The sequence below is a fragment of the Dipodomys ordii genome, unplaced genomic scaffold (genome assembly GCF_000151885.1).
Source record: "Dipodomys ordii isolate 6190 unplaced genomic scaffold, Dord_2.0 Scaffold51, whole genome shotgun sequence".
Taxonomy (NCBI): Eukaryota; Metazoa; Chordata; class Mammalia; order Rodentia; family Heteromyidae; genus Dipodomys; species Dipodomys ordii.
Window position 1 is genome coordinate 5954066 of NW_012267267.1, and position 24711 is coordinate 5978776.

Genomic DNA, 24711 nt, shown 5'->3' on the forward strand with positions numbered 1-24711 from the left:
ACTATTTGCTACTGTGCAAAGATATTAAGAATATAGAGCCAAAAAATTTATGACAGCACTTTTAATGTAATGTATGTGTATGTTTTGTAGATATAAGACTGGAGAAAATAGGATTTGCTAATAGTTGTTATACCCAGTGGTTATACCTGAATAGAGTGCTAAACTCCAATTGCATTATTTTATTATTTCCATTTTCCATTGTGTTCTGTGATTCTTCTTATGAGCTTACCGAATTTTGACGGAACAGAGCTTATTCTAATAGTGACAGAGTTTACCATAATAGAATAAGGGACACAGTTTACTATAATATGAGGTATATATAACTAATTTATGGAGCAGGGATATGTAAGTCATTGAACCACTGTCATTTTACTTAGGCACAGATTTTAGAAAGGTGAGCTGGGGTAACTCAGAGGAATGAGAATACCTTGGGCAGTAGAAACCAATGCTTAGTTAAAGAGTTAAGGCATCTTATCCCTTTCTGGAGCAAAGAGAACAAAGCCTTTACTGTACTATTAATTAGAATTCAGCTTTGCATAGTCTGGTTACAGACTTCAGTGAAACTGGTGCAGGATCCTATTTTCACAGGGTTACAAAGCCCATATTGTCAAAGTAAATCCAACACAGAAAGATGGCATCATTGGAATAAAAATTAAATATATTTGATATGGAGAGTAAAACACATTAGCCACTTTCATACTTTTAAATATAAAACAATAGTGAACGGTTCCAGTGATCTTGTCAGTTTTTTACTGAAAAATTAATGCCCTCGTTTCCTGGAAATCTAAGTCTTCCCTTTTTTGAAAATAGTTTATCTGAGAGAAAAAATAATCTAACAAAATATTGCCAACAGTGATTTCTAATTCATGGATCAAAGTTATTATTAATTCATTCCCATAAAGCACAATTTATGTTAGTCACCTTTAACTTTCAATGCTTAGAATAGTACACATATGTAATAGGTGCTCAATGAAATTGTGCAAATTTTATGGAACTAGAAAGTATGCTTACGTGGAGGTCTTTAGTCAGTGTTTGCTATTGAACAGAAGGAACTGATGGGGAAAATAATGGAAGGAGAGACCAGTAACTTGTGGTCTAACAATATCTCGACTTAAATTAAATCTATAACTTATGGGATGGCTCCTCCTTTTTGTGGCTTCATTTATTTATCCAATTATTTAAAAAGGGGTTGGACTACACTAACTTCAATGGCATCATTTTTTTTGTATCTAAGTACTTACTATTCTAAAGGATCCCTGGGCATCTTTTCTTCCCTTCCTAGTGCCAGAGCTCCTACATTCATTAATGTATTCTGCAGATGTGCACTGAATATCTTCTGTGTGTGTCAGGCATTGCGATTTGGAATAGGCCTGTAAACAAGGCATACACAGTTCTCGGTCTTAGCATCCCTTCCTCCAGCAAGAGAGTTGTTTTCACTTGCACTATATTTTACCCATTATTTAACATGAGATGATGGAGAGGTGGGAGGTTATTCTTACTGAGGAAATGGCTGGTCACCAGGTAATGCTCTTTGACAAAAAAGAGAAATTTTAAAAATTTAAATGTGTAGCTTGCCTTTGCTAATGAATTATTTATATGGACCAAAATGATGACAACCTTGAATTTTTCCATCTTTTTAGTGGCATTGTGGCCATATTTCTCCTTACATTGTATACACATGCTTAAAATGCAGCTTATAAAATATACTTTACAAATTGCCATATTTTAGTCTACCAAAGTTTGATCATTTAAGAAGAGATTTGAATAACATATAGTGAGTCAAATTGTCATACAATTACTACTCAAGCTATATTTTCTTTTACTGTAAGATATTTCTTTTTTGTAAGAGATTTCTTAACTCAAAGCATCTCCAAATTTTAATACAATGGAAATAATTATAATGAAATATTTATAGTCACATTTTAGCATTCACATTGCTCTTTTAATTGCTCTGGACAAGAGAGAATGTACTAAAATATCTTATCTATGGTTATCAGAGACGTACTCTACTTTTTAAGTAAGTCATGTGAATCAGGACACTTGGTTATAATGCTTAAAAAACAACTTGAAAAGCTCCAAGATGGACTTTTCTTCATCCTCACACTACACATTAATCTTGGGCATAGATTAACTATAATAATCATGTTCACTCTGGAACTGGAAATGACATTACTGTAGCTGCTATCTCAAATGTTTTTGTGTAAGTACAAGAAGGCAAAAGGTGCTTTAGAGAGAGTCCCTGGCAGAGAATTCCTTGCTTACATCCAGTGACAAATCATTGGTCAGAATTGTTCCCATGCTCCGGATGCTCACCATGGCCAGGAAGTACCATCTGGCCATCTGCTTCAGAGGAAGACAGCTGGGATACATGATAAATAACCCTGATTACTTTCTTATCACACACATGGTGTGAAAGAATTGTTTTCAGGCTCTTTTAATTTGGTATGGAATCAAATTACTGTTGGCTATTGAGTTGGCAATATGTTTCTTTTGAGAAACTATTACTTTAAAAACTATATCAAAGTCTTAACTTTCCCTAAGTGACCTAATGCTTAAAATGAAACATTAGAAACATTACTTGAATTGTATATCTTCAGGAATTAAATTTATATTGTGTAGTTTTACATTGTGTGTGTGTGTGTGTGTGTGTGTGTGTGTGTGTGTGTGTATGTGTATGCCAGTCCTGGGGCTTGAACTCAGGGCCTGAGTGATGACCCTGAGCTTTTGTGCTCAAGGCTAGTGCTCTACCACTTAGTCACAGCTCCAGTTCCTACTGTTTTGATAGTTCAGTGGACAGTTAGAATTTTACAGACTTTCTTGCTCAGGCTAGCTTTGAACTGCAATCCTCAAATCTCTGAGTAGCTAGGATTATAGGCTGTGAGCTATTTGTGACCAACTTGTTTTTACACTTTATTGATGAATATTAAACATTTTAATTCCAAAAGTATCAGAAAAAGCAAGAAAAGTTAGTTTGTTGTAGAGGTTTTACTTTTTTAATTATTTATCCTTTTTTGTCTTTGTAAAATTTGGAGCCACACACTGGTGGCTCCACCTGGATCTGAACACAGAGAACTCATATCTGACAACTGCAGCTTAATTTTGCAGCAATTAGAATCTAGGTAACTGGGATAGTTTAATAATGCTTGTACTTTACAATATTTTGACTCTGTACTAAAGAATGGCAGCTGGTCCTTCAATAACTCAACTGCTATTTCTACATAAAACATTTCCATTAAATTTCCCTTGAAGTAGCAGTGCACTTGTTAGAAAGCAACAGAATTGTTAATAGCTATTGCCTCTTATAGCTGTGAAAATCTATGCAGTATGGACTACTTCTTATGCCGTTCTCTTAAGAGATAGTAATGGGTATGCTGGGGAGATTTCTAAGGATTCATTTCCTGAGGAACCTTATGTGATTTAAATCCAAGAACTCTTTAGCAAGTGAAGACATATGTCCCATATGTAACTATTAGCATAGTTTGAAAACTGATAGAGAACTGAAGTGAAATGACTGAGTTCGATTTTTATTCTACCAAATTCAAAACTGGTGTTTTAAAAATCTATAATAAAAATGAAGCAGAATTACAAGTGTCAAACTTGATTAACTCTAAATACTATCTCTATAATAAATAGACAGGTATATTGGTATTCTTTACAACTATCACAGTACCCAATGCAAGATATTTCAGAAAGAAGAATTGTTATAAATTTGAAACAAAAGTAAGCCATACTTTCTTCTTTTTGGATTTTTAAATTCCATGTATGTTCACAAATAAAATAAAATAAAATTAAAAAAAAAAGAAATGCCCATCCCTGTTACTGCTCTTTGATATGAAATCATAACTGTTTTTACAGTTAGAATGGATATAGACTCTGGTACAAAAAACCCTTTGGATTACATATTATGACTGTGTACTAATGGGATTTTCTGTTTCTTTTAAATAGACATATTTGATTTTTAAGTTTCTAGATATGGTTAAATATATCTATAAGCTATATGTACATTTCATATCTATCATATATTTATATATGAATAAATATAAATATGCATATATATGTAACATATGCATATATACACTCATATAAGTGTATATACACCCATATAAATATATATGCATATATCTCATAGATGTATTTATATGCATATATCTCATATATGTATACATATATATTGTGTGTATATATATGTTTTGTTTAAGATCACCATTTGGATAGCTGGTCCCAAAATTGCCAGGAGATTACTTCATCAAATGGTCTGCTGGACATATTTATATAAGTCTCTAGCTTGCTGTATCCATGAACATTATTTGGGCTATATATCTACCTTTCAGAAATACATACATTTCTGAGTATATGGAGTCATAGAGCCATGTTTTTCTTACAACATTTCATGGGTCTAGATTATTTGAGAAAAGATATGCTAAATCTAAATATTTCTCTGAAGAGAAGATTATTTGTAAACTTTTTGTTCAGACTTTGTGGAATGGAAAGTACTTTAGCCAAAGGTAATTCTTCTGTTAGTAAATGTAGCATTAGATGAGAGACAAAATCAATCTAAGGCTCCATGCTATTTACTAGGAAGTAGACTAACAATAAAGAAAAAGCTCTACCAGGAATTATATTCTATTTGATATATTTGACTTAGTGTTTCTACATAGCTAGTGTATCAACTTTTCCCTTACTTAGAAACAGTTGTATGATACATAGTCTTCTTACAAAAAAAGTGTTTCCAGTAGAAGACTAAAAACAAAACCCAAGGGTTGTTTTGGACATCTCTAGGACAAAGCATTTATTAAATGCCAACTTTATATCAAAAATAAAATTTAATATGGCAATTGTTGCTTTGGAAAAGTTGTAGATAATCACTATTTTGTCCAGAATAGTTTTGTGATTGTGTTTAAGTGAAGCTCTAGCAGCAAAATGTTCTGTTTTTGGAAGGACAACTCAAGATTAACCGGCTGTTTGCATTAGGTAACTGACAATAATGGGAAAAAATACCATCTTCAGAAACAAGTAATTTCTCTATTAATCAGAATTACACTCACAAATATACTTAAATGTAGTCCCAATTCACAGATGACTTAGTAACAGAGAAATGCTTTCATTCATACATAATTATGAACGAATGTAGCCTTACTGTCAGTTATTCAAACTCAATGGCTATTTTTACTTTATTTTTATTTTTATTTTATTCCCTGTTTAATAAAGCAATTGAGGTTTAGAGAAGATACATTAGGTGAAAGATACATTAGGAGAAAGACTTTGAAAGTAGCAGAGCTGGATTTGAGTAATGTCTCTCACTCTTATTAGTTTTGGGGTTTGAATCTCGGCCCATGAGATTTAAGTGTACAATGGGAGATGAAAATATATTTATTACAAAATTATTATTAACGATGTAAAACAGCTAGAACAAAATAGATACCCATGAATCTAGCTATTTTTTTTTGTTAATTTTTTTTGTTGTTGTTAGTCTTTGGGCTTGAACTCTGGGCCTGGGCGCTGTCCCTGAGCTATTCAGTTCAAGGCTAGCACTCTACCACTTCAACCACAGTGCCACTTCCATGTTAATTTCTTTATATGAGTATTTGAGTGCTATTATACGCAAAAGACTGCAGGAAATTATTGCAGAATGATACTGAAGACAAAGATTGTTAAGATATTTATCTGTAGTAGAGAATTTGGTTTATAGATAGACATACTCACAGATTGAGTAAATGTGAAATATATTCTGTTGTAAAACACATAAAACAATGCAATATTGTGGCTTAATATATATGCCACCAACCTGAATATTCTAGACCATTAGTCTTTTCTGTTTCAGTCTCTTTTTACAGATCTTCCTAGTATCATAGGTACCAAAATACTCTTAATCAACTTGAAGGTGTTCTTATCAATCCATGCATGTTCTTATTAATTCATGTGCTTGCAACCACAATTTCTTCAACTCAATTTTATATTAACATCTCATTGTGATTTCCAACAAATCATCAATCTCTAAAATGCTATCTTTAAAATAGTATCTTTAAAGTTGGTTTATTGCATAGAAAATAATTAGATGGTAAAATTACAAGTGCTCACAGTTGGCCATATTGCTTGGGTGCTGCCAATTGCTTTTCCTTCCCCCATGGAGGATATTGATTATGGTACTCCATTGCAATGAGTGCAGCCTCACAAACCTCTTACCTTCGTGTTTCAGCCAGTCTCAGCTAAGTATTTATTTGACACCTAAGGTAATGCCTATTTTTCATCCTGACAGTAAGCATTTTTGTGTTTGAGAAAGTCCATGCGAATCATTATAATTAAAGATACCTTCAGATTCCCTCCCCCCCCAAATTTATATTTCAGAAATGTGAACAACGAGCTTTAATACCATTATTATTATTCTTTTTGGTCTCAGCATATGGTGAAATTCCATAGTATCAACTCTGAACATAGGAAGGAATGTATTTTGGTTGGTCAGAATCACACACAGAAATTGTGTCAAAAGCACAAATTTCCATGTCTTACCACTAGACATTCTGACACAAAAGGTGAAAAGCTTTAAGAATGTCAGAATACTGAGGAAGATAAAATTCTAAGTGATAACAATGGTAAAAATCATGGAATCACATTTAGTAAGCCATATGTATAAAGAAAAGAGCTAAGAATGACAGATAAAAGCTTTTAAGTATAATTCCTTAACTATAAATTGTTCAAACCTCAAATTTTCTCTATAAAATTTTCTTATAGTTAAGATAGTAGAATGGGAATATGTTACAAATAACCTGAGAGTACACTTCAGACATTTAGTAAGAATAATCTTTCAGCAAATATTTCCCCCATATTGTATTTTTTTGTGATTTAATAAAGAATATAATATTGTTCTGGATACTTGACAGTGATTTATTGTTCTTGCTCTTTAAAAAGTATTACATTTTCTTATTTTTGGAAACCCACTGTGTTTTATTCTAAAAATCATACCATGTTTGTCCTTTATTCTGAAAATCTGCTTAGTCTTGAGAAGAAATCTTTTACTAAATTTGGGAAAATGGAGAAATGGTAATCCAGGAAATAACTGATTATAAAGGCTAGATCTATTATTCCATATGAATTTTTATATTGCTTTCTCTATCACTTTGAAAATATTGGGATTTTGATGGGTATTGCATTGAATTTGTACATTGCTTTGGGAAGTATTGCCATTTTCACAATGTTAATCCTTTCAATACAGGATAGCAAAAACAATACTTAGCAAAAACAGTGTTGGAGAACTATCAATTCCAAACTTCAACCTCTTTTACAAAGCCATGGTAAAACAACAACAACAACAACAAAACCCAGCTTTGTACTGGCATAAGAATAGGCCTGAAGATAATGGAACAGACAAAAGACCCAGAAATTAACCCACAGATACACATCTACCTAATATTTGACAAAGGAGCCAAAAACAAATGTTGGAAGATAGCCTCTTGAACAAATTATGTCAGCAAAATTAGCTATCCAGATGCTGAAAAATGAAGTTAGATCCTTATATATCACCTGCACCAGATCTAGTTCCAAATGGATGAAAGACCTTAATATAAGGCCAAACAGATACCATGAAAATATTACAGGAAGGGGTAGGGTAAACACTAGGGCTCTTAGGAATGGATTGAAACTATTTAGGTAAAATAACAAATCGAAGAAAGACTGAATAAATGGGATTGCAACAAACTGATGAGTTTCTGCACTGCAAAGGACATAGCTAACAACATAAATAGAAAGCCCAGAGAATGAGAGAGGATTTTTACTAGCTATGTATCAGACAAGGGTCTCACATCTAAAATATACTTAGAACTCAAAAATTAACACCTCCCCAAAAGTAAACCCTCAAAGAAACAACCCAATGAATAAATGGCTAAAGACTGAAAGAGACACTTCTCAGAAGAAGAAGTAAGAATGGACAATAGACACATGAAGAAATGTTCAACATCTCTGGTCATAAAAGAAATGCAAATCAAAACACCATTGTGGATTCCACCTTATCCCAGTTAGAATGGCCATTATTGCTAACAGATGCTGGTGGGAATGTAGCCAAAAGGAATACTATGCTGTTGGTGGAAATGTGAACTTGTTCAACCACTCTGGAATGCAGTGTGGAGGTTCCTCAAAACATTAAACATAGAACTTCCCTATGATCCAGCAATTTCATTCCTGTGCATTTATCCAATAGAGCAAAAACAAGGCCACACTAAGGCTACCAGCACAACCATGTTCAGTGCAGCATTGTTTACCATAGCCAAGATGATTGGATTAAAAAAATGTGGTATATATACACAATGGATTTCTACTCTTGCATCACAAAGAATGATATTGTACCTTTTGTAAGGAAATGGGAAGATTTGAAAAAAAAAATCATATTAAGCAAAGTAAGCCAGACCCAAAGAAATAGAGGTTGCATGTTTCTCTCATTTGTGGTAACTAGAATGCCCCTATATATTCACAAGTAAACACACTGGTAGGTAAAAGACAAACACAAAAAATACCCTGGGACATGATAAACTATATAGGTCTCTAGACATTCACAAAGAGACATCAAAGAAAGACATACACTAGGAGAGGATCATAAAAGCTCAAAAGCTGTGTGCATATGATCACATAAAATAATATTTTTGAAATGAACTCCTAAGAAATAGAAATGAAAGGGATTTTTTTTCTTTGTTGCTGTTTTTGTTTTCTTTATCTTTGTATTGTTTGTTAGTTTCCCTATCTTTGGGAGGGTAAGTGGGGCACAGCAGGATGGGACAAAGGGTAAACAAATGTAGCAGTGGTACTCACTAGGCACTTTGTTGAAATGAATTATTCAGCTTGTGGGTTGGGGAAGAAGGGACAAACTGGGAGAGAGAGAAAGAAGGGGTGACATTGTTCAAAAAGAAATGCACTCATTTGACTTATGTAACTGTAACTCCTCTGTACATCACCTTTACAATAGCAATCACAATAACTAGATCTTTGTTGAGGCTGGAATTTCTGTCATTACTAATACTCCTTAAAACTAAATGAGATTAGGACTGGAATCATGGCTTAAGTGGTACAGATTCTGCTAAGTAAACATGAAGACCTGTGTTCAGGCTTCAGTACTTCCAAAAAAAGAAGAATGTGATAATGCCTATGACACTTTTTAAAGCTTGAAAGATTCTAAATTTACATTGCAAATGTAGTATGATTTAAATTTTAAATTGTAATTTGTTTATTTATATGAATCACCTTGCAGAATACTTGGTTCAAACACTTATGTCTATGGATGAGAAATTGAAAATCAGAAGGCTTTTAGGAACTGCCCAAGGATGATGGAGAAGGTAGCTTAGGTTTGATCTAAAAGCACAGACTATAAATAATTCACTCATTTAGGCCATTCTACTTGATTGCTCTTCGATTTAAATTGTTTCTGCATACTTATTTTATATGCAGATTCTTCACAGGCTGCTTTATTTTTGTCTTTAGCAATCGTAATAAGACCATCAGAAGTACTCCTTAAGAAATACAATGTTATCTATTGCAAAATAGTTCTTAATTATAATGCTGTGTTTGGGACAATATAAATGGTACCTCAGGATTAAGAAGAGAATTACAACACTTCACATAAATCTCCTTAACAACAAGCTCAGTATTTCAAATATTGAATCAGTTGGAATTTTATGCAGATGTACAGGTTTCTCACCTTGGCATCTTATTCATTTTTCTTCATCTATTATGCAGTATTGCTCACTACAATTGTTTGGCATTCTATATCTGTTGTATTTGGCTTTTTAATCTAATTTTTGCTATCATCATCATCATCTCCTTTCTCCAACATTTATTGAATTGTGAAAAATCTAAATTAAATGACTTTTTGTGAAAACTAAATTCAAATAACATTTTGATTGATTTACTGAAATGAAGGCTCTTATCAGACGTCTCTTTTAAAAAGGAGTTAAGATAAGGATTCAGGGGTCCTTGGTCTTTTACCTAAAGAACATATGACATTAGGGCAGTAAACCATCTTCCAAACTGCTTTGCTTCCCATTTTAGAATCCAAAGAAATTCCTCTCAGCATATAGTATTCTGTACAGATTGCCTTCCTGCACTTGGCTGAGCTCCTGCTTCTCCTGTGAATCATTTCTCAGAACACAGTGTTACCATTGTGTTATCTGAAACAGCCAATCCTGCTGGGTGGTGGTGCAGCTACTCCACTGGGAAGGTCACAAGTTCACCTCTGCTTTGCCTTCTGTCTAGCAAGAAGTGTTCTCCCTGTGGAATGGAGAATCACAATATGTCTTGGTGTATGGACAGTCAAAATCTTTCAATGGAACTCCAGCAGTGGTGGCTAAAAGGCCATTAGTAATGGTGAATTTAAGACAAGGCCTAGCCTGGCCTATAGTCTATCATTCTGAGTATGTGTTTCAGCATCTCTCTTTGGTGGCTATAGAAATGAAAACACCTATGAAGTTGGTTGACAAGGCTGAGAATGAGGCAGATGGTACCAAATGGGAGCTCAGAGAGCATGCTCCTGCAGTTTAATTACAAGAGCTGTCTTTATTAAACAGATACTTATTGAATATCTACCATATGCCTGGCATCGTTATAGGTGCTGAAATTAGTGTGGTGTGTAAAATGTCAAAGACTGCTGCTCTCATGGGTCTTTTATTTTACTGGGGAGTGTCAGACAGTAGCAATGCACAAGACTGAGACAAGCTGGTGGAAAAGCAAAGCAGTAAGGTGGGAAGGACAAAAGGTCATTAGGGACAGATTCCCTGAGGGGAAGACATATGAACAGAAAAGATAGAGGAAGGAAAAAGGAGGGAGACAGAAAGATACTGAGAAAGTGCTTTCCAGGAAAGGGTAAAGCAAATAGTCCCTGAGCAGTCCCTGTACTTGGCCACAGGAAGGAACCACATGTAAAGTTAACAGTTGTCTTCAAAATGAGAATGCACTGATAATGGCTACTATACATCTATATAAAATATGTTTGAAAATATTTATCAATTAAAAAGAACAGAGGTTGTAATGAAGGCATAAAACCATAGTTTTATATATCTTTCTCCCTGTGAACATCATAGGGTTAAAACAATAGGACTCATACATAATGTACTGTAACTGCTTCTTAAACAACTGAAAATGTACAGAAAATGGTGTTTTGACTGTCTATCTTTAGTCTTCAGCTGTTGCTGTCACGATTCAGAAGTTTGGATCTGTGCCTTGGGAGGCACATTTTCTTAGCTGTAAAAAACCTGATGGAATTTACAACTGTAATCAGAGGCTCTGATTTTAGAATATAAATCACTTGTTATGAAGGAGGGGGGTATTGGTGTTTCTTTTTTCTTCATTTGCATCTCATTTGTGTTCTCAGTATGACTTACTTTGAATTCTTTCACATTTTGACTGCAACATGTAGCATGCAATGCCCGTTTATTTGAATAGATATTATACCAAGAAATCCCAATATGTGTCAGAAAATGCAGACATGAAACCCAGAAATAGTACTAGGCAGAGACAGAAGAAGGAATCAGAAAACCTCTGTGTTACTTTGATAGTCGGTGTGAAGTGGCACCTTAATGTATCTTTAGAAATTTTCATCTGCATGTAAACAATGTGGAAAAATTTAAAGAGATTAAACAAAGGTAGAATTAATAATCATTTAGTCATTTGCCTCTGCAATTTTTAAATTACCAAAAACAAAGTGAAATTATTGATTGTAGCTAATGGATCACAAATTAAAAATTTTCAAATTTCAGCAGAGTTGACTAAATCAGTGAGAAATCTTATCAAAACATTGGTCTAATAATGATAGTAAAGAGAATTAAGTATTGAACTCTGAATCAGCCCCACAACATCAGGAGTTTCTATAGAAGGTAAAAGAGGTTAGACATAGAATCATAGGACAACATTCTATCTTGAATATTTAAGATAAGAAAATAAAAATGGTACATAAGGGGCTGGGAAAGTGGCTCAGAGGTAGAGAGCTTGCCTTGCATTCATGAGGCCCTGGGTTCGATTCCTCAGCACCACATGCAAAAAAGAAAAAAACCGGAAGTGGCGCTGTGGCTCAAGAGGTAGAGCGCTAGCCTTGAGCTGAAGAGCTGAGGGACAGCGCCCAGGCCCAGAGTTCAGGCCCCACGACCGGACCCAAAAAAAATAAAAAATAAAAAAAATGATACATAAGAAAAATTTCTAGATTTTTAACAACACATGAAAGCCAAATAAATTCTAATTTTGAACTGCAAATGAATCAACATCCCAAGGCACATTGAGCCAATAATTCTCTTCCAAATTGGCTTAAGATTGATAAAAGGGAATTTAGATACATTTATTTTTAAATACCTCATTAATAAAATTACTTTACTGCCTGTGAAAACTCAATTTTTGTCACATATTTGAATTATTTGGTGTAGCCCTGAAATATTGCATATATGGAGATGCATGGAGGATTCTAGTCTCAGGATAGGACATAATTAGGATTGAAAGGTATTTGTAGAAACAAACAACATTTTTATTTAGGGCATATCTATGCTTCTTTTTCATTTAAATCATTTGAATATAAATAATTAAATCATATTTTGTTTTAAATGATGTAATCATAATCATAAATGTTAAGTTTTGAATGTTATGGCTTTTGACTCTACTTTTTATTAACAGCATGAGCATGGGTAATTCATTCTATCTTCCTGTAACTCATTTTTCATCTTTAAAGGATACATTGTATCATTTAAAACATATTATTAAGATTAAATGTGATAGTCATGGGGTTAAAAATGCTTATACACACTAACCTCTTATTCTTCAAAGCATTCCTCTCCTTCCACACTTCTTTTTTTTTTGTCAGTCATGGGGCTTGAACTCTGGGCCTGGGTGCTGTCCCTGAGTTCTTCAGCTTGAGGCTAGAGCTCCACCACTTGAGCCACAGTGCCACTTCTGGTTTTCTGGCAATTAATTGGAGATAAGAGTAATCACAGACTTTCCTGCCCTGGCTGGCTTTGACCTGTGATCCTCAGATCTCAGCCTCCTGAGTAGTTAGGATTACAGGTGTGAGCATATTACAGGTATAAGGTATAAGAATGAAGCCCAGCTTCATTCTTCCTTCTTGCTGCTCAGAAAGGCCTGGAATCCAACCTTTATTCATGTCCTCAGCGGGGAAAAAGATCTTAATCCTGATGAGTTTTTGTTTTTAGATTTCTAGCCTCTAGAAATGTGAGACAATAAATCTCTATTGTTTCAGCCACTCAGTTTGTAGTACTACCAAGAAGGAGTAGAATTCTATTGTAAAAAATACTTTACATGTGGAAAAGCCTTTGGAATCTCACTAAAATAGATTTGAAGTACTTTATAGAATAACAATAAAAAACTCACTTTATTTCCTTGAGGAGACTATTGGGGAAAATACAAATTAGAGGTGCTTCAGATAAAGTCATAGATGGAAATATTTTATTGGACAATTAAAGAAAAGATGATCTTCATTATAACAGAAAAGCTGAGAAGCTGTCATAATTAGGTTCCTTTTCTGAAATGTAGATTTGCAAGTGATGAATTTGGTATTTTAGCTGAGGAGACATCTAAGAAGTTTTGCAAGCACTCTGCTTTCATCTTTTGTCTATGGTAAAATGGGAAAGAGAGAGATAAATTGAAGCAGGAATTGTTAGGCAAAAATAATCAGAACCTGAAGATTTGAAGAAAAATTCAGCGTAGATATATTTAAACAAATGAATGTACATGTTTTAGAAAGAATATTAAAAACTGTGACTGGACAACTACTTATTAAAATGATCTATACTAAATTGAAATTATATAAAGTAATTTTTAACCTTTTAAAATATGAATTAATGCTGTACCTGAGTTCAAGGGACAGCATTTAGGACTTTAATTCAAGCCCCAGGACCAGCATCATAAAACATAATAATGAGGTGTTAAACATTAGCTCTTGCCCTAAATTGGAGAGAAAATTTATTCCATTTTTGACTGATATATTCCATTTTTTGTTTATTCCATGTGTTTGTTTACTGTCTTTCACTTTCTAGTGCTGGGGAGATCAGCTATTTACTCATTCAAATATTACTTATTTTAAACCTTACTATGCAAACACTTACCTAGATTGAGATTATAGGAATAAAAAAGGTAAAGTCCTTCCTTTCAACTTAAATTTGGAAAGGACAAGATAGATAGTTCATAGGTTATTAAGTACTATTTATTGTATTTAATGCTGAATATTCTATAGAAAAAAGTAAAGTACTATGCGAGGTTGCAGTTTTAAGCAGGTACAATTTCATCAGGCAAGGGCTGCTGGGGCAAATGATGGAAGGCCATGAGGATGCATGCTGCATGCTTACCTTACGAGGGCTCATGTCAAGCCATGGAGGATATCTTGTGACCACTGAGTTTTGAGAAGGCATTGAGAAATTTACAGGGATAATTCTTTTTTGGTTTCTAAGAGTTATATGCTTCACAATTCAATAGCAGAATATAAATAAAAGTGAAATAGCAGTGCTGTGGCAGTGCTGTGAACACTGCTGTAATATAATGAAATGGATGCAATGGGTAGAATGGGAAGGGAGTTAGATTATTGAATTCACTCTTTGATAGCTATGCAAATTTCTATCTTCATGCTCTTATCTGAAAGATGGGCAAAATAATACACATTTACACAAATGAGGGTCTACTATTAGTCTCACATATGGTATTATAGAACAGTATCTTAGAGTAAATATCAAACAAGGAACTTGAATGGTGTAGGAAGATAAATTTAAAATATTTGATAAAAATTCTTTCTACCATATTTGGAGGTTATAAAATCTGAAATAATGTGTGATACCTTGGTAGTGTTTGTTTTGTTTTGTTTTTGTGATTGATAGCAAACTGAAGGTCTTGAGCATATCAGGCAAGACCTCTACCACTTAATATATTCCCCAACCCTTATAAGATTTTTATTTTCCAATTTGATTCTACGGATCCTAGGGCTTGAACTCAGGGCATGGGTGTTGTCCCTAAGCTTTTTGCTTAAGACTAGAGCTCTATCATGTGAGTCATACCTCCACTTCCACCTTTGTTGGTGGTTAATTGGGGATAAGAGTCTCTAGGTCTTTCCTTCATGGGATAGCTTTGAATCCAGATCTCAGCCTTCTGAGCAGCTAGGATTACATGTGTGAGCCACTGGAGTCTGGCAAACTTTTTATTCTTAAGAGTTATTAGTTAAGGGCTTATGTTACATGTCAAAATGAATCTAATTGATGCTAATAAAAAAGTAGAGGCAAATGAGATGTTAATTAGTGGTTTTTTTTCAAAATTGATAGAGAACTATTTTTATTCAGCTTATATTCCTTTTCTAAAAATCATTTTAGAAAAATTTTCTGGCTACATTTCTTTTTTCTTTTTCTTCGTTTACAGTCCTGGGGCTTGAACTCAGGGCCTGGGCACTGTCCCTGAGCTTCTTTTGCTCAAGGCCACAGTGCCACTTCTGGCCTTTTCTGTTTATGTGGTACTGAGGAATTGAACCTAGGGCTTCATGCATGCTAAATAAGCGCTCTACCACTAAGCCACATTCCCAGCCCCTGGCTGTATTTCTTTAAACTACAATGGAACATTGGAGAAGTTACAATTTGTGGTGATACAGTTGCATGTAACTTTGTGTCTATTGTTTTACATGGTTAGATGAGGCTATGTATGTTTGTAGCTTGCTTTTGTGTTCTCATTGTCTACCTGTGAATTTATGTGTCTTTCATTGAATCGCAATAACAGCAATGCTCAGAAAGCATATTGTCTTAGCAGAAAAGACCTAAGAAATGAAAAGAAGACATATTTAATAATTTAACAATTACATTATTATTCTTAAGGAGGAGTCTTTAAAAAAAACCTTTGAGAATGTTGAAAGGGGTGACACTGATCATGATATGTTATAGTCATCAACCACTTTGTTAAATTACAACTCCTTTGTACAACTACTTAAATGTAATTTAAAAATTGAAAAATAGGTGTAAAAAAACCTCCAAAAGTATGAAGTAATTCTTTGCAAATATCCAGTTGCTTTTGTTTTGTTTTAACAGAAAATTTGAACATTTTTATTTGAGTTTAGTATTACGGGAGATACAAGGTTGCTGTACACACACCACAGTTAGTTTATTGTCTTTAAAATACTTTTGTTTTGCAAGGTGCTGATGGCTCACACTTGTAATCCTAGCTTCTCAAGAGGCTGAGATCTTAAGATCACAAACAACAACAACAACAAAAGCTCAAGCACAGTGCCCACATCTGAGTTCAAGCTCTAGGATGGGCGCGCGCGCGCGCACACACACACACACACACACACACACACAATAAAAAAGAATAAAAAAGACTGGTTTTAAAGCAGTGAATTACAAAACTTGTCTCTATGAGAAAATGTACTCCATGACAACTTTTAGAGTTCTAACAACATTAAATAGATAAAGAATAATAATTTTCATCTAAAATTTTATTAGTAGGCTATTGACTTTTAAAAACATTTAAAGCAATATCACTGCAGTTGTAAATTTATAATTTTGGTTGTAATTAATTGGCTTCCCTTTTCAATTTAGCAAACACTAAAATATGTTTAGTTTTTCATAGTATTTATAAATAATACATAGTTTGACTATAGTTACTATATAATTTTATTCTTTATTATTATGTTTTTGGCAGATTGTAGATACTAGGAGTTTCATTATTTGATAAAGAAAACATTTAGTTGGAATTCTCAAGTAATTCTCAAAGGAAATATTGGTGCACTGATAAATTGAGAAGTACCCACTATTCCTTCTGAAGTGCCATGGGCTAAACATTATATTTGGACAGGCATTTTTCATTTTATTCAATAGCTCCTTCTTAGTTACTAAACAGGATATTATATTTTGAGTCTTAAATGGCCTCCATCAGATTAGCTTACCAGCCTTTGATTTTATTGGGACCTGGTGAAACCTTTGGGAGGTATAGCCTAATGGAAGCAAGTTAGGTCATTGCACAGTGTCTTGAGACCCTCTTTGCTTTTTGCTTTTTGGCCTATGAGGTTAAAAGAGCTCTTCACTCATTTTTTTTTTGTTGTTGGTTTTTTTGGGGGGTGGGGGTTCACCATAAGACACTGGCTTGCCACAGGCCCAAAGACAATAAGTACAACCTCTATACTGTGAGTCACAATAGTCCCTTCCTCCTTTTAAGTTGGTTATAGAAGGCATTTTGTCACTGGGATTGAAAGCTAACTAACACATAGTACACATAAATTCTTATTTTCTCTCCCATAAGATACTATACTTTGCTGAAACATATCAGGCTATTTTCATTCACTAGCTTTTGTGCACTTTTTCTTAGCATTGTTTGTTATCTGTCTTCCAGATTCATTTTTTTCTTTGAACTACAACACAGGGCCTCAAATTCAAGTTCTCTACCACCTGACTCAGTTCCAGATTTACCTTTGATTTCAACATTTGGCCTAGTATCTTTTTTTGGTGTGTGAAGGATAGTTAATGCTAAAAAAACCCAAACAAACAAAATCAGAATTTTTGGATTTTTCTCTAAACATGCATGCTCCTGTTATCTCGGTGATAAGGAACTTGGGCCTTCAAAGCATTTCCTTTACTTTTGAATTTCATATTTTAATCAACTCTCTCTGGCATTCCTGAACTTTATCTAATGTAGATGGAATTAATAGGCTTTACATATTTGTGAGAACTTTTCAAAGCTTCTTTAGCTGAGACACTGAGATAATAAGTAAAGCAAAAACAGTAATGAGGAATGCCATATAAAAGCCATTGAATTGGCAATGAAGAGTCAGAAAATAATTTTAATTGCATTATTGTGCTGCTTCAGAAAATAATTTTAATTGCATTATTGTGCTGCTTTAGTTAAATTTAGATCAGTATTTCCTGATTCAAACCTCAGTTTACATACAGCTAAATCTGAGTTATGAAGTTTGTCATAGTATTTTTTGGAAGAGATTTCTAAAGTGCTTATTGTATTTTGTTAGCTTTGAAAATTAGGTGTGATAAATACCTTTCTTCCAATGGCTATTTTATTTTTTGCTGAGAAGGCACATTGAATCACTGTAGAAGTAAGAGCATAATTTCATATTATTAGTGTGGAAAGTCTCAGATTTCATTTCATAATACAGCAAATAATAGAAATCATTAACCTTATTTTCTCCTACAGTATTACTAACAATCTGTCCCTTCAAATAGGGTAATCAAAATGTCTTTAGGTATTAAAACACATGTACAAGGGCCTAATTGGACAGAAGTGTGTGTTTGTAATTGAATTAAAGGGACACTCCTTTGGGAATCAGGAAATAGGCTTTAAGTTAAGGATAACATCCATTGCCAATATGACTTTTACTACCCATTTCAGTTTTCTAGCTGGATTTCCTGATCTTTGGAATAAGCTGCTAAACAAATCTCTACTAGGGCTTTATGTAAATCTAAAATTCCATGATTGTGCTTTTGTTCCTAATGTATGTCATTTAAATATTGATAAGAGTTCTTATCAATATTTATGTAGTATTTGTAAATCAGTAATCTAAATGCCTCCTAGTATGCTTGAATCAGTTCCCAAAGGGCTGCTATAGGATCTACTTGTTCCCACATGTAGGCAATAGTCTGCTCTTATTTAGCCTTTAGCTATTTAGCACATTTTAGCTGGAATGTATGACATGTATGAATGATTTTCTAAGGCTGGAAGACCTCACACATTAGGAGAAAATGAATCTCTTCCCTGTTCACTGACATCCTGCTATCAATCGTTCCTTTTCTTTCATTATTCCAACTAGACCTGTTTCTGCTTTATCAAATTAGTTTGAGATCTGGTTGACAATCATTTACTGATAGAGAATTTTCACTGCATCCAGAAACTTCAAACACTATGATATTCCTTCTACTTTCATCTTCCTTTTAAAAACTGTAAGTTGTATTATTATGCTAAATAAAAATATCAGGTTATACTGATCTTACTTTTGGACTGAGACTTTCCTACCCATATGTCTCACTTGGAATTCTTGTGAATAAAACTGATACCCTAGGAAGTACATATATCCACACACAATCATACAGCATAAAACATGCTTGTCTGTACCTACTGCACACACACACACACACACACACACACACACACACACATACACACACATGCATTTGGTACTTAACCTTTGACTAGATTTTAAGTGGGAACACTCATTTTTTCTTAGTTATCTGGGGATGATTTTTGTTCTCAAAATGCTTTGCTTCTAACATCAAGTAGCTGCTGAGAGAAACTCAGCAACAGAGCCTAAACAGAAGAATGAGGGTAGTATTTGTTGAAATAAAAAATTAGATTTTCAATTCCTTGGGGGAATCAACCAAATTCAATATTTTCCTGCTCACTGACATTTTCTTATATTGATGCTTTTTTGGATCTTCTGGAGAAAGGAGGATTAAAAAAAAGGAAACGTTCAACAAATCAGCTTTTAGATTCAGAAATGGAATTTGGAAGACTGTTTTAGCTAGGCTTTCTGACAATCTCTGATTTAATCAGCTTTAACTGTCTTGAAGACAGTAGCCTCACAAATTCAGTGAAAATATGAGCCGTGGAGAGTGTTTAGAAAAGAGAAACAGAGTACAGTGGTTTAAATAATCCTGGGCCAATAGCATTTGGTAGGTGGAGTTATCATTTGCATTACAGAACTAGATAATTCTGAATGAAGACTTTATACATTGCACATGCTGGATGGATTCCGGTTCTGCTCTTTGTGCAAACAAAACTAGTGACTAGGTAAGTAGGTTTTACTTACCATCTATTAGTGAATGCAGCTTGTTCAATAGGATTTTTGAAAATATATACATGTAAAGAATTTATCAGGAGCCCTCATGAATATTCATGAGTTGATATATTCAGCTGAATGAATTCAGTGAGTGTCAGTGTGTAGCTTGCAGACAAACCTCATCCACAAGGAGGCTACTGACATAGGAATCACTTTGGCGTGTTTTCAGAGGCAAAGCCAGCCTGATAAAGCTCCTTGTGACAGCCTGACTTGCTATTCTTTCAGTATGCTGCCTTTGCTCTGCCAGCTCCAATATTGAAGCCCCGAGCTTCCCCAATGAAACTGGAGTTTGCAGATTGATCAGCTTTTTAACCAGCCGCACTAGCTGTTATGTGTGTGGTTTTTGTTTTGAATGGTGAAAGCTAGCACTCCATACAAGACATGACAGCAAAAAATTCTTCAAAGGAACTTCTTGCTTCTGAATCTGAGGTTTGCATCAAGACTTTCAAGGAGCAAATGCACTTAGAACTTGAGCTTCCGAGAATCCCGGGAAACCGACCTACATCTCCCAAAATTTCTCCACGCAGTTCGCCAAGGAACTCACCATGCTTTTTCAGAAAGTTGCTGGTGAATAGAAGCATTCGTCAGCGTCGTCGCTTCACTGTGGCACATACGTGGTAAGATGGGACTTGGAGGTGTATACCGTATTGGCAGCGGTGATTTAGAAGTATAGGAAATGGAACATCTTAATTTTGTTCCAAACACATACCACAAGTGTGACAAGAATGGAGAGAGGGCAGCTGAAGGTACATACATGCCCTGTGTGCTAATTTTTCATTGTACTTGCTGTTTGCAGAAAAACGAGAGACTTCAAAATTACAATTTAGCCAATTACACAGCTCATTCTAGATAATGGGGTAGTAAAAGAGTCTTTAAAAGCCAGATTGTTGTTTAGTTTCTGTTGAGGTGGTAGGTGACTTTGTTGTTGTTTATTTTGAAGTAGTTGCTTTTTAATGTATTTTTTTGGTACAAGAAACTGTTTTTAGTTTGGTTCTAATTTATTTTATGGCATCATCAGGTTTATAGCCTGCAAACCAGTGAGCTTTTGATATATTGACTTTTATCTTTGCACTAGAAAAAGAAAAGGAAACTAAGTTTCTACTTCTGAAATAGTACAATTAATTACTCTTATCTTTAAGAGCCTTCTGTTTTAGAAAAGTTAATTTAAATTTATAGATAGATAAATTTATGTCTGTTAGTCCAAGACCCCTTTGTAAAAATTGCACCGATTCTGTCACCTTTGATATATATATATATATATATATATATATATATATATAGACACACACACATATACATATTGCAAGGAATGTAAATAGATGAGGTGTCTTCCTTAAACCAATGTATTAATGAAATAAAATTTAAAGGCATAGTAAAATTAAATCATATTGACTTGCAAGATTTAGGCAACCTACATTTCTTTAAAGATTATACCTTCTCCCATATTAAGGTGCCCTTCACAATTGGGTTTCTGTATTTCTACTTTGTTTCATTGAGACCATAACAAAAAGGGAATGAGTAGCTCTTAAAAATTAATTTTAAAAGTAATTATTTTGTGGCTCTAGGCTAGATTGCCAATCAAAATTGTAAGCTGAGGACAAAAATTAATATTTTGGGGGAATTTTTCTACTCATCTGTAATATTTGTTTCCTAATCCAATGCATGGAATGTTAGGGAAATGAAGTTAACCATCAGAGGATGTAGCTTGCTTTTGATGGGTACCATATATTTAGCCAACATATCCTGTACCTGGCTAGATATGACATGATTATTCTTTTTTTTCTGACTGTGCACTACTATATGTATCTACTAACTTTATTGGAGAATGTTTGGTGCATGAATTAAACCTTATTATTAATTGGTATCTATTACTCATAGAATACATGTGATTTGCTTTTAAAAAAAAACCTACCCATTGTTTTAGCATTTTTAGAAAGGCAGGGTTTATAGAAAAGTATGCTTTAAGTTGAGGAAGTCCTGTCTCTCATGCTTTATCCAATCCCTGACATATGCATATTTTCATAGAGTTTGCTGAATGGTATAATTAAACAGAAGAAGATAACTCTATTGTTAATTAGTTCTCCTAAAAGGAGCACATATACAAAATATACAAATAATTAATAAATGGACAGATGAGTCTTGTTATTTAAGTCAGTATTAAACTATTTTTGTCCTCAAAGGATTTAATTTTAGTAAAGCATTTTATAAAAGATTCCTCTTAAGACCTTGGTAATATCTTCCTCAATAATGGGGGATTATTTTTCCCCTCTTCATGTAATAACGTGACCTTTCTTTTTCTTAGAATAGATTTTTGATGTGCTAGGAACACAGAACTATAAATACTGGTGTTATTTTTTTCTTTTCAAAGAACTCAAATTTTAGAATGATTAAAGAGCCAGTTTTACTCATGCATTATACAGATATTTCTTGCAGTAAGTTGCAAAAAGAACAATTTAATGATATTTGAGGTTACTTATGCTAATAAGATAATCCACTTTCAGATGAGTTAAAAAAATTACCAAAAAGAACATGCATGACTTTAGTATAATGGTAACATAGTATAGACTTAGAACTCATTAATCATCTGATGTATAAAATAACTTCAGTTATGACTATGATTCATTTTCTTCCATTTTCCTCCCAACTCATACACTCCCATGCTTATATTTCTTAGTATAGCTGTTTCTTCTAACTCTTGATTACATCTGCATTTATTCCTATGTTTTTATCTGACTATGTGCTTAACATTTCTCAAATGTATTTTCATTAAACATACAATGGAAATGTCACTTTGGGGAAAATAGACATGTATCTTCTGTATTTCAATGACTTTTCCTCAAATCTTAAAAACTTTATGTTGTTTCTTTTGCATAGCATAGGAAACAGTTACATAAAGAAATAGAGACATAAGAGCATTAATTTTGACTCTATTGTAATACAATTGAACCAGCCTTTCATGATCAATGATTGGTGTTTTCTAAAGCATACATTTAAGTTAGAAATAAGTCCAAGATATGCACTTAAAAGTCTCTAAAAACATGTTATTACTTTGTAGTAGACAGTAAACTTCTTTTAAGAAGATTGGATGGTTTGGATTCCAAATTAAAGTAATTTTTATGATGAAACTAAACAATGCAGAAGATGCAGTTTATATCTGTAAACCAAATAGTTTGCTTTTTAAATTTTTAGTTATTTGTAGATTTGGTCAGATAAATGTGCTGTTCTGGTTTTGAAAATCCAAGTTGTGAAGTACAGACTAAGGACAGAAGATTTAGGAAACATGAAATTCTAACTCTGGTATTGTTTTTAAAAAATATCTGAAGGAAAGCAAATATCCAATATGTTGTCACTAATCAGAATATTTCATACCTAATATGGATGGAATTGGCATGATTATCTTGTCTTTTTAACCTTGGGCAGAACTTCAGTTACTCCATCTTTGACATATGGGAATCTGTCCTACTTTTGTGATGGAGAGCAATCTTCCTACGCCTTTGATCGGTACAATAGTTTTACTGCTTTGTAGCCCAGATATTGGAAAATCCATTGTCATAAACAACTCATATAATTTTTATGCAGTATGCCCCCCAGTAGATATTTAAAACTCCTGTAGTGATCCACATGAATCTTTAGTTCATTATCAATGGGTCCCAAGGTTTTTTTTTTTAATTCACTCATCATATATAATTGAGCATAGGTATTAGCAAGAAAAGAAAAACATTCAGAGTTGGAATACACACAGTAGGTGTACTCCAACAACTTCTACATTTTAAGTCCTTCATTAGAATGTTCACCTATATTATCTTATTTCAGTTTTCTGTTTTCATTCTCAGTATTATGTTTTGTAGATGTATAAATTCTTTCAATTGCTTTAGCTTCTTTTTTCAATTTCTTTATTCATTACTTAAACTTGGAGCCACCACTCCAGATTTCTGAATTCTCCTTGCATTAGGAATCCTCAAAGTGAACACAAGCTCCATTGTTTGGTGATATAAAAACATAGAGTAAAAACATATCATATACAGCAATATGTTAAGGAAATGTTCAGTAGGAAGATTACTACCAGAATTCTCAGAAAAGCTTATTGCATATTCACTAACTCCAAATCTGAGACACAATGTCATCCCAACTATCTTTGTGGCCTACCTATTATGGACTGGCACTTGCCACACAGTCTCTATAACTTTTTCAAACACATCTCCTATGCTGGTGTTCTAACCTTATTAATCCATTCTCCTCCATGAAGAAAATGGCTAGTGGTACTCTTAAACACATCTGGAGCCTACTATGCACCACCCACAATGGCTCTCTTGTTGAAGAACAAATGTGCTATTAAGAATCAACCTCTGTAATTATATGCTTACATACAAAAATAGCATGCATTTATTTAGCAGGTATTATGACAAATATTCAGGTTCTTCCTTTTCCCTAATTTAGTTTTAACTATTTCTTGAAAGTTTTCTTCATTTTAACAAGTATTTGGGAAGCATTTACTGTTATGGCTAATAATTTAATGTAAAAGTACTAACGGCCACATTTTATACTCTAGAGAGAAAGAATATTATTCAGTCATAAAGAAAAATTCAAGTTTGTGCTTTGTAAGGAATGAATGGAGGTGGTTATCTTAGTACTAACCAATGCAAGCCTGATTCAGAAGGCCAAAAGCAAAGACAAACATCTTTGTGAATATACACATGATTTTATGCATCTATGTACACATATAGATGTATACATTTATTTGTGAGTATGACTACTTTGCAATCACAGGAATCATTGAGGAAATTAGAAGGATGGGGAATAGGAGAATCTTAGAGGATTAGAAATACTGAAATTCATTGCATCTAGGAATAAAGATGGACAGACGAAGCTCATTGAAAGCTGGGTACAGAAATGAGGGAAGCAAGAGTAGGCAAGGGGAGGCAATCTGATTG

General features: G+C 33.7%; 1 protein-coding gene across 2 annotated transcripts in view; it reads left to right on the forward strand.

Annotated features, from left to right (window-relative positions):
* Pde4b (phosphodiesterase 4B, cAMP-specific) overlaps window positions 1-24711 on the forward strand; it is a 430380-nt gene that overhangs the window by 56143 nt on the left and 349526 nt on the right. Inside the window, exon 1 of one of the 2 annotated variants that reach the window (XM_013020618.1) lies at window positions 19954-20397. The exons of the other annotated variant lie outside the window; for it this stretch is intronic. Within the exon in view, the coding sequence (XP_012876072.1) occupies window positions 20162-20397 (236 nt within the window). The 5' untranslated portion in view covers window positions 19954-20161. Of the gene's footprint in view, window positions 1-19953; window positions 20398-24711 lie in introns of those variants that run through there. 2 annotated transcript variants of the gene reach the window in all.